General features: G+C 41.1%; 1 protein-coding gene across 1 annotated transcript; it reads left to right on the plus strand.

Moving 5' to 3' along the window:
• The first annotated feature begins 2,076 nt into the window (after positions 1-2,076).
• Positions 2,077-6,839, plus strand: Dmrta1 (DMRT like family A1). The gene is made up of 2 exons (XM_005352725.1): positions 2,077-2,710; positions 5,995-6,839. Exons 1-2 carry the CDS (start codon positions 2,077-2,079, stop codon positions 6,837-6,839), a joined length of 1,479 nt encoding a protein of 492 aa, XP_005352782.1.
• The last annotated feature ends 4,798 nt before the right edge of the window (positions 6,840-11,637 follow it).

Below are 11,637 nucleotides of genomic sequence, written 5' to 3' on the forward strand. Positions count from 1 at the left end.
CTTGTCTGGTTCTGCTCCTGATCCTAGGGAGAAAGCTTATATTCACTCAGAGTTAGCTTGGCTGTTCTCTACAGGCCAACAGTGTCTGATGGCTACTTTAAAATCAGAAATAGAGGCATATGTGTCTTCTATAGCATGTGTGTTTATTGGCATCACTTGACTTCTTTCAAATTGCACACATTTAATTCCAATTCACTTACTTAAAAACTAGTTTCATTTTTTTGAAAGGAAACTACTATCACTTGCTACAATTGTAAGGCAGCTTTATTTAGGATCTAATGGATCTAATACAAAGAGAAAAAAAATATTACTAAATTTTAGTGGTTACTTTAAATGTGGAGGCTTCTTGCAGGCACCTTATGAGGCATACTCAACAAGAAAACACAATGACACTTTTGCCAGTCTAAACATTTTTCTTTATGTAATCAATTCTTTAAATGAATAGAAAAGGGGATGTCCTGTTATTATTCATACTATTATGTTACAAGTAACATTAAAAACCCATCTTTCATATGTTCGTTATTAGTTCCACACCTGAGAATCACTAGATCTTTGGTGGATTTTAAACTATTTGGTTATCACACATGCCAGAGGCCTCAGGTATTTCTAGGCATTGATTGTAGGTCCCCATCACTAAGATTCACTACAAAAGAACCAGAATACATGGGTTGGGATAGCCATGTGTTTCTAAGTTGCCAAGGTCATTCTGATGCTTAGGAAGAATAGTACATCTCTTACAGAGAATTGTTTGTATGGAAGAAGGTGATGGCGGTGATGGTGATGATTCAGAGTGGGCAGGCAGGCATCATCCAGATTGTCCAACCTGGAAGTATCATGGACTAATTAAGATATCATGACTATTTTCTGTTTTTAGGGCTAGAATGTGATCATCTCTTAAAGCAGTTGGATGTTTTCACGAGGACATGGCAGAGTGCGGACTCTTCTTTTCAATTACTGCACTCATGAATTTTTCTGCTTCAAACGCGCCTTTGTTTTAGAAGCAATATGGCTTCCTCTTAACAATTAAAGCCTTTAAATGTATATAGTTCAAGAATGCATTTTGACAACATAAAGATTCATCTTCATGGCCTTCCCCTGTATTTCATAAGAGAAATATGAAGTATTTGTTGAGGGAGCTTTAACATAATTGCTCCCCATAAATAGTTCCAGAGAAGAGATTCACAGTGACCTCGACAGCAAGTATTTCAAGCACATTTTCGTCTACGATCCACGTGTGCATATGTAAATAAACAGGAAGCATGTGAGGCAGTGGATTTGGGATGGGTTCTCCTATTTATACACGTTGTAAGTCGTCTCAGGAGTTGTTTAAATAACTTTCCTATGAGCAGCGGCCACAGTCTTCCAAGCTGTGTTGTGTCTCTTTGTTACCCGTGTCTCCTTGCCACTCTGGTCTCTTGACTTCATCTAGAAAAGAGAAAGAAGGATGAGAAGAAGAAAAAAATACAGATCTTCTAACTCACTTTGTGGAAACTCGGAGTTTGGGGAAGAACGTCCAATCTTGTTTAAATTAGGGCAGTAAAGGGAGATTATGTTATAATCAGTAGCGACCGGCAAGGGCGCAGTCCAGAGCTACCCGTGTAGTCCAGAGCTACAGTTCCTCCTTGAGGAACTGATGGGGTTAGGCCTTGCTGGTGAGAGGTTTCTTTTTCCATAATAGGCCCTTCAGTCCCATAGGGACAGTTTCTAATCTCTCCCATAGGCCACAGCCCAGAAAGTCTCCACTCTCCGCCCCAGGCCCTCCCCTGGCCTTCTCCCTTGGCCAGTCAACAGGGTGGGCGGGGTGGCCTCTCCAGCCTGGCCTTCCTGGGCTCGGGAGACTGGCAGAGCTCGGGACAACTACTCCAGCGTCTGGACTCCAAGGCTCACTGGCTGCCTGCGCTTTCAGGTTCTGGAGCTCCTGGACGCAGCGGTTCCCTGCTTTGGGCTAGAAGAGTAAACTCGTCGGTGTGCGGAGCTGGACAGCGGGACCTAGGAGGGGTTCGCAGTCTGCAGTCCCACGGGTAGCTCTGGATTGCGCCCTTGCCGGTCGCTACTCCTCAGAGGAGCCTTCTCAGAATGGAGCATTTTCCTTCAGGCCGAAGGGACCGCAGCGGCGGCTGCAGACCCCACCTGGCCCCAGGGCTGCGGGCCGCTCCACCCGCCTCGCCCGCGCGGCCTGGGCCGTCGGGGATTCCGGTGTCCGCGACTTTTTTGCGGCCACCTGGCCTGTTCCTGCGATCGGCCACCAGCGCGGGTCGCGGAGGATGCGCTCCCGGCCCGGGGCTGGATAGGGCGCTGGGGGCGGTGGGCTGCAGCTACCCGCGGACCCCCAAGTGCGCCCGCTGTCGCAATCACGGCGTGGTGTCGGCGCTCAAGGGCCACAAGCGCTTCTGCCGCTGGCGGGACTGCGCGTGTGCCAAGTGCACTTTGATTGCCGAGCGCCAGCGCGTCATGGCCGCGCAGGTGGCGCTGCGCAGGCAGCAGGCACAGGAGGAGAGCGAGGCTCGTGGTCTGCACCGGCTCCTGTACCCGGGGCCCTCGGGGTCCGGGGCTCTGGCGTCGGGGGGCAGCGGCAGGAACGAGAGTCCCCAGGCCATGCGCAGGCCTGAGGCTACGGCTGTGTTGGGAGCGGGTGCTTCAAGGCATCCCGGGAGCCGGGCGGTCCCCTCTTTCGAGGTTTTCCAGCAAGATTATGCCGAGGGAAAGCAGGGTGAGTCCTGTTGGCTTTGCTTTTCGTGCGAGAAAATGACGGTTCTGGAAGGATGCTTTGAAATGAACAGCAGTTCCCTAAAGGTAGGCAGAAAGTTGTTTAAAAGAAGCGATGAAGTTCAGGGATGTGGATCTACAACGTGGGCAGCTAGGAGCGGCATAGGGACCAAGCTTTTACAAAACCAAAGAGCTGTTTGTCCCCTATTGATAGAGAGAAAGAGAATGAAAAAGTGAAATGTGGGCGCAGTCTGCTTCGCCTGTGTGTGGGCAGAACTTAAGCGGGTGTTGAGAGAGAACTTTAGCGAGTGTGCTCGCACTCTTTCCAGTGGTAGAAACCACTATGAGTCTTCTGCTCTTGCACAGAAAACGGTTGACTGTGGCTATTGTGAAGGTCTTCGCTTTTGGGACAAAGTTTTGCCACGAGCTGAACTTAGAAAGAAACTGAAATTGCTAACCCTCATTTTAATTCTTTAAGTGCAATTCCCAAAGGAGTGGAAAGTTTTAGGGACTGCAGTTTAGTTTCCATTGGAAATAAGTTTAAGCCTTCCAGATAGCAAAACCATTGGCAGGAATGTCAATTTACAGCCGGGGAGATCTCCGTTGTTGTAGTATTGGCCTGTACTTTCTGACAGCGAAGTTAAGGTCTGGATCTGTGCCTAAAAGGACCCCGAGTTAACTTTTCTTGTAATGTTAATGTCATTATGTTTCCATGAATTTCACAACCCCCTACAAGGCCGATGAGCAGGGAACATTTCGCTTTAATCTTTAATCATTTTGTTAAAGTTCCAAACAGGTTGTATCACACGACGTTACGAGATAACTTGGTGGTAAGTTATAAATTAGAAAGTTTCCTTGGTTGTGAAAATTGCAGATCTTAGCAAAACAGGGTATACTTTCAAGAGATCATCTCTGCGTCGAAACTCAGCGTCCACTTACGTCACCTTTGGACACATGAGGTAGTTTATTTCAGTAGACCAATAGACTTCAAGTGTTTCTCATGGACAGCCAAGGGAGACAGAGGAGAAACACTAAGAGCAGCAAATGCTGGCGTTCCTTCAGCTAGGCTGGTAATGAGATTTGGCTGGCGGTATGGATTTATGTAAATCTTTGGTACTAAGGAGTTCATCTTACAGGCCTAATGTTTTATTAGATTATTCTGCCACGAATGACTCACCTAAAAAAAGTCTGTATTTCAAAGGCTTCTTCATTGGCTTTCTAAATGGAGTACCCTCTTACACAACATGCACGAACTATAGTAAGACATTGTATTGAACGTATTCATTCACAAAACAAAGACCTACAGTGATATAGAGGTGAATAGCCTTTCCCCATGTAAGAGAACCTTATGTTCAAAAGAAGGAAGGCTGTCGGTATCTACAACTATAACAACCCATAAACTAATCTCAAGGAGTTTAGAGAACAGAGATGAAGGACATGATACCAAGCATTTAACAGAAACCTTATTTTCCGAATAGTCACATACAGTCAGTACTTCTTGCTTTTCCCCACTTTGAGGCAGGTGTTTCACATCATATCCCAGGATAGTTTGCAGCTAAGTAGCTCAGGCTGCCCTCAAGTTCTTGGCCATCTTCTTGCCTCAGACTCCTGAGTACTGGGGTCACAGGTGGGAGCCCTCATGCACAGCTTGCAGCCAGTATTTCTTTACAGGTCCCGAAGTTCAACCTACAAGAAAAAAAAAACATTATTTTTAGACAACATGGCAGAAATGTAATTTTGATACTTCATGTGTTTCAGGGTCAATACTCAATGAATCACATTTACAGCAAGTGGATAAGAGAAGAATGGGAATTTATTTCCATGTGGCAAATGCCATTGGACAAGTTTTTATATTATTTAAAGTTGAAAATATCAGTGTACAAGCTTACAAAAGTCACAACTTTTCTTTCCTCTAATATTTGGAGTACTGCCAGCATACTCACACTTACAGTGCTGAACTGGACGTGGTTTACATTTTAAATGGACAATAGAATTTTATGGACAGTGTTTAGGACTTTCTTCAAGATGCAGGGAAAGATCAAAGAATATTACAGATTGCCATTTCTTATGCTAACATTAAAAATGTTGTAGAGATGGAGAGCTGGGGAGAAGTACTTCTGAAAGTCTTGGACAGCTTTACTTTTTCAGAGTTGAAGTGTGTAAATGACAAGAGGAGAGGAAAAGGCAGATAACATTATTTTGGATGTGTGTGTACATTGTTATTACTTTCCGGGTATTAGCATGCCAGTATAGAACTGAAATATTCTTCTTTTATTGTCATACTCAAAATGTTGAGATTGAAAAATCAGAGTTTTTAATAAAATGTTTTTTAATTGCTCTTAATAATGCAATGGGGGTTGTAATAAGTACTATATGTTGAATACATTGTTTCTGCAAGGTCCATGCAGATTGGTGTCATGAAGTTTGTAGTTTTCTATTAGGAGCAATTGGTTTAAAAATCTGTTCTTAACAGTTTGTGTAGACTGAAATAGAAAATGTATCTTTTACCAAGAGTTATGAAAAATACCATGTTTTATTATTATTATCTCTCCCATGAAATGAAGTCCTTACGTCTCATGCAATTTGAGATTGATGCCCCGGGAACATCACTGCTTTAGTTTGAAATGGTTTACAGTCATTTCACCCTGAAGGCACCTGGTCTTGTCTGAACTGACGCCAGCAGTTTAGTTCCCCACATTACTTAGGCTACTTAATTAGAATTTGAATTGTCAGTGTTAAAATCATTAATTGAAATTTAGCATTAGGACTTATCCAAAGCTACCTGTTTAACTATATATATATTTATATATACATATATATATATATATATATATATATATATATATATATATATATATATATAGTCTTTGTAGGGAAAGTAAGAGCATCATTTAGGCAAAAGTAAAACTTGGACATTTTGGGAAATTTCTAATTCCAAGATGGTGTCACATTGACACATTTGGGTAACAACAAAATCTCCTCTTTTGATCCCTAAATGTTAAGGGATTTTGGTACTTATTGACTAACGTTGAATAATCTTGAAATGCATGAGAAGCAGCTTTCTCTTCTGTTCTAGCACATGTTAGTTAGTTCTGAGTTATTTTTATAATGTGGCTTTCATGAAAATGTTTGTGGTTGAGTAAAATTGTTAATTATTATATTATATATAATATGTATATATACATATATATATAAATTAAAAGTGAGTGAATTATTTCATCCTTCATTGTCTTTGAGTGGCAACTTTTTCATCTGTCTCATTATTTTTTTTTTCTTCTTCTTCTGCAGAACCGAAAGAGAAGAACTGTGTGTCTTGCCAGAGTAGACATGAAGAACTGGTCTCCAACACCCATCACCATTCCCTGGGATCTTCTCCTAAGGGTAAGAGTACCCTGCAGAAAAGAGGCTTTCTGTCATCATCTGTTTCAGAACACCCAGACAAACCCAATATAATCCTGTCTCCTTGCCCCACGGAGCAATCAGGAGGAGAAGACAGTCCCAGGTCCTTCTCTTCCTCTGACCTGGAATCAGGGAATGAAAGCGAATGGGCCAGAGACATCATTGCTACCAGAGCCAGCCTTTCCAAGGTGACCTCAAGACCACGCGACCCTCTCGGAATTCTTACCAGGATTTTTCCAGGTTACAGGCGTAGCCGCCTAGAAGGCATCCTACAGTTCTGCAAGGGAGATGTCGTCCAAGCTATCGAACAGATCTTAAATGGGAAAGAACATAAGCCAGACTGCAGGGACCCCGCACACGCAGACTTGGATAACACAGCCTTCCAGAGAGCTTCAGATTTTGCTCTCGCTGGCATTGACTTTGGGACTCTAAGTAATAAATCAGCTCTCTCTCCTCTTGAAGCCGCATCTGCTGCTTATGGAGGAGATTCAAGTCTCTACAGTTTCAACCCTAGACTAGCTCTCAGCCCACTGCGCCTGGCATATTCTCCAGGAAGAGCGCTGTCTGGTTTTGTGTCGCCGTACCTAACGCCTGGACTGGTTCCAGCACTGCCTTTTCGGCCAGCTTTGGATTATGCCTTCCCAGGGATGATTAGGGAGCCTTCCCACCTTCAAGGAAAGCACTTAGTAACTGGTGGTAGACTGTATTTCAGGCCCAATCAGGAACATCTGTAACATATCAACTCTACCATTCCGTGGTGTTTCTGGAACCGTAACACTGTAACACCCCCCCCCTCCCCAAACTATTAATGTTCTTCAATGAGTATATGAGTGACTTACCAGCCTTAAATGCTATTTTTAAGCAATGTGTAGACTTTAGACTTGAAGACTTCTTTAGCAGTTATTAAATCAAAGAATCATTTGAACATTATATGTGCCTTGAATAAACATTTCAGGAAGTAATTTTATTTTAAACTAATGAATTTTCTTCATAAATTATCATTCCTATTATAAAGCCATACCTGCTTTTATTTTATTGTAGGGTTGGATTTACAGTTGCAAAGATTTGTAACAAGCAATTCATATGGCAGAAAATGAATCAAGAGGGGTCATTAAAAATTGAGTTTAGTTCTAACTATGTGGCTATTAGTCTAAAACAACTCCCTTTCCCTCTCCATGTTTTCCTCCTCCTCCCCAACCCCACTACAGGTGACCCAAAATTATTCCAAGTATTGAAAACTATTTTATTTGCATATAAATGATCAGGAGTAAGGAAACCCAATAAATTTGAATATATTATTTTTGGAATGTCTGACTTTTCACTCTCTGGCTACTGCTTGTAAAATGGAAAATGTTTTCAAACTATTCCATTTAAAGTTAACATTGTAAATACACAAAGTACTATTAGGTTATAAGAAACAAGAGCCTGCCCTCTTCTGGCCACTATCACAAATGGCAACTCAGTTCTGAGGAAATTAGAAACACCTGGTTTTCTGTTATAGGCTAACACGTTTACGAAATAACTATTTTGGATCACTTTGCACTCAATTTTCATGGCGTGAAATAGATTTCTATTAAAGATACTTTTAATTTTTGAGTAGCTTATGTTTGTATCTGGGGAAAATAGTCCTTTTGATTTGTTTGAGATAATAGCATGTTACCCATTCTCAAAGGTAAAGGTAATTTTATTTATTATTTTAATAAGTAAATTAAAATATCTGCTCAGGCAAATATCTACTGATTTTGTATAAACTATATTTAATGCATTGAGGAGAGACAAAATTTCCCAAGGGCAGTGACTGCCTTTAGCATGTGAAGGTCTTGTGGAATCGTTAGACACCTAGAGCTTTGGAAAGTCAGTTAACAAGCTGCTCCTTTCCGTCACTGGGAAGCCCAGAAAAACTGCTCACAAAACCCCTGTACAGAGTTTTCCTAGTGTGCCATTGTTTTTAAAAGGACAACAGTTGCATTGTTACTGTGAAGAAGAGTGAAAACCCAGATGTGATGGGAATTGGAGATTTCTCAATCTGAGCAGCAAGAATCACTAGAATGTCTTTACTTATATTTATGCTTCAGTGTCTTTCCCATGGAGCTGATAAGTTTGCAGAGTATATTTTACCTACAGATATCATAATGCACTGCTGGAGAGTCTGTGGTGCTGATTTAGAATGCAAATTTGTCAATGATTTGCATTAGTTTTAATGGTACAGGGTGTGAGCAAAAGTCCTGTAAAATTTAGAGGAATGCAACCTCATTTTTTTGGGGGGGGATACAAAACAAAATCAAGAAACCTTTCAGACTCAGAGCCTAAATCACTCAGTTCTTGGTAATTAAATGCTATGCTGTCAACACACATTGAAGGAAGAATGATTTTGCATGGTGGATCTTTCAACCAAATAATTCTACAAAGTGGCCTATTGACTGACATACAATTTTAAGTAGAGTTTCTCGAGGTTCTGTGTCTCCTAAATATGATTCTGATCAGGATTCTTGGTGATTCTTGAGGTGTTTTTATTGCATGAATCTATGTACTGTGTTCTATTTTTGAGATATGCTAGATCCTATAGATCAGTTACAGAGTATGATGTAAAGAGGGTTACAGTAAACGGCAAGGAGCTGGATTCTTCATAAATTTAACATAATAATGTGTACAAACTAATTTAAGAATATAAACATGAGTTAATTTCTGTGATGCTTCATATAGCATATACCCTTAAAAAGACTCTTAAGAGCTAAATGACTTTATAAAACATGCAATTCTTCCAATTTCTAGCTAGACAATGAGAAAACTGAAGCTCAGCTTTGGTACTACCAATAGCAAGGGCAATAGTATGAGTCACTAGGAGATTTTTTTTTTTTAACTTCAGAATGTAGGGTGTGAGGAAACATTCAAGTCTGCTTTGTTCCTTCACAGCTTTCTGTGGTGTCCGAAACAAAATAATACTTTTTCATTTACTTAATTAAATAAAAGTATAAGACTAGGAATTGAGTCATCTCTTTCATTAAGTACTTTGTGTCATGCCCTGAGCTAGGTGTGAGGGAGATATATGATTAAGGTCTGGTGCCCTCTTCTGGCCTGCACGCATACACGTAGAAAGAATATTGTATATATAATAAATAAATATATAAAAAAAAGAGATTAGAAACAGCCTCAAGTTTCTCATAGTCTGTTTTCCCACATGTACTAAGAACAGTCAACCAATCAGCTAAGGTTGACACCATTTAGCAATGTTGGTATGTCAATGAGTTCTTTTATAATCATGACATTTATGCCTACAAGCTACCTTGGCACCTAGCCAACTAATCAGAAGTTAGGAAAATGATGGTTGAACACCGTAGATCCAAACAGAACTGTCCCTACTCCATGTGTTGTAGAAGACAGAGGTGTTGACGATTCTATGGAAAGAATTCAGAAGAACAAAAGGAGGGGCTTTTTTTTCACAGTTAGTGATCACCTAATGTGGCATCATGTTTCCATTGAGATTACTGCATAGAAAACACCAGAGGCCTGGTTGATCTGATTTTTCATTACTGCCTCAGTATTGGGATGGGATCGTTTGCCAACTACTCAGCAACATGGGAATGATTTGTTAAAAACATGAATGAACAAGTTCCAATTCCAAGACCACAATAATGAAAATGGGCAGACATTACTTGTCAATAAAATAAAACACTGTTCATGACAAATATTTCTGTGTGAAAATCTCCTCACAGAATGTGAAAAAGTAGAAGGCAGAATACGGTGGGGTTAACAAGGAATTTAGTGTGGAGTTAATGTGAGACACACGTGGTCCAGAAATAAAAGAACTCAGGTCATAGGAGAGCATTGGAGATGGATTGTTTATGATGTACGCAGCCATGTCTTCCTAAAGGGATTGTGTGCTTTACTGGTGAGATAATTAGGATGGGCACGTTCCTTAGACTCTGGGCACCTGCTTCTTCTCAGGAAAACAAGGATAATAATATCCAACCTGCGCGATTCACGGAGATGAGAAGGAGCTTGAATAGACTGTAGAGTACAGTGATGCTTATATCCTGGTATTAAGTAAACAACTCTCACTGTTACTGCTTTGTATTAAGATATTATCTTTGCCCCCTGGTGGCAGTCGCGCAACACAGAGTACTGTAATTGTGTTTAATCCACTTAATGGATGTAGAACCAAAGAGCGCTTATTACCAGTGAATATCCAGGCTTAGTTCCAGGCTTCCTGTTTGGTTTTCACGCCACAGTGAGCCATACTTTCATAACATGCATTTATGTATGTGTTTAGGAAACTTTTAAGGGCTTAAGGAAGTGACCAACACAATCACGTTTCTGTGTTCGTACTAGCTTTAATTGATCAAGATCTGGTTAGGAAGACAGAGCCCATGCAGAAATAAGGAGCTACAGAACATTCTCCAAGCACAAAGGAGAATCTTGGAAGTAAACATCTTGCTGGAGGAAGCTGGCAAATCTGAGAATGACTCACTGGTCTGGCTAGAGCACGGAGTGGATGGACAAGTGGGAACTTTCAGAAAATTTAAAAAGTCTAGCACGTCTCCGCTTAACAGGGCTTTCAAGTGGGTGTGGTAGAAAAGTCTATGTGGAGCCAGAGACTGAAGCAGCTGTGATGTCTCTGGGTCTCATCCGGGCATCAGGTGGAGGGTCAGTGAAGTCAGCAGAAGAAAAGCAACATGGAGTCAGGGAAAATGAAGGCAATCTAGAAACACATGTGGGCACCCAAACTTGATGACTCTTGTTTTTCCCATTCCTGACAAACCTTGCCCATAATTCTATAGATGGTTGGGTTAGTTTTCACTATGAATGACATAGAAAAGGGGGTTCTGGGAAACGTAGTACCTCATTTAACTGAATTTAGCACTGCCTAGTCTAGTGTAGTCCTGGCCTACACAGTTTTCATAATCATATCTACCATCTTTCTTTCCAATTAATGGCTGCAAACAAAACATCTTCCACACAAAGCTGAGGTAACTACACTCTTGATGACAAAATATATTGTTGGAGGAAACTGGCAAATCTGAGAATTCCCTTCTCTCCCAAAGAGGACATATTTTATCCACCTTTGGGAGGTGTTCATTTCTCTTTCATCTAGCCACATCTGCATTTAAACATCCCATACAATGAATCTGGAGACATAGTTAGCCAATATTATTACTTTTTTGTTAGAATAGGAATTGTGCAAGAGGAAACTGCTATATAAGGATGATTCCTGATTACAATGGTTCTTATGCTGCTCCAGCCTCATGACTGGGCCAATATAGGAGGCATCCAGCGGCAGATGTGGAGTTTTGAATTTTAACCTTTTCCCAGGCTAGTGATATGCTACTTTCTCAAGATACTTGGTGATTAGCTGTGGCTCCCAAGTCTGCCGCAAATGCTCTATGCCAAGCAACCAGTACTCTACAGTACACAGTTCTGCTAAACTATTAGGTTTAGTATTTTAGGAGTCAGGCATTAGGTTTATGATATTTTCAACATATGTTGGCTTTGTTGTGATATAGTTTCATTGTAAGTCAAAGAACATCAGTACAC

Source organism: Microtus ochrogaster, chromosome 10 (genome assembly GCF_000317375.1).
Source record: "Microtus ochrogaster isolate Prairie Vole_2 chromosome 10, MicOch1.0, whole genome shotgun sequence".
Classification (NCBI taxonomy): Eukaryota; Metazoa; Chordata; class Mammalia; order Rodentia; family Cricetidae; genus Microtus; species Microtus ochrogaster.

What these genes read in the sequence shown, in the direction of transcription:
- Dmrta1 (XM_005352725.1), top strand. Translation starts at nt 2,077, where the DNA reads ATGGAGCATTTTCCTTCAGGCCGAAGGGACCGCAGCGGCGGCTGCAGA. An exon ending in TTATGCCGAGGGAAAGCAGG is followed by an intron (nt 2,711 to 5,994) that starts GTGAGTCCTGTT and finishes CTTCTTCTGCAG; the next exon opens with AACCGAAAGAGAAGAACTGT.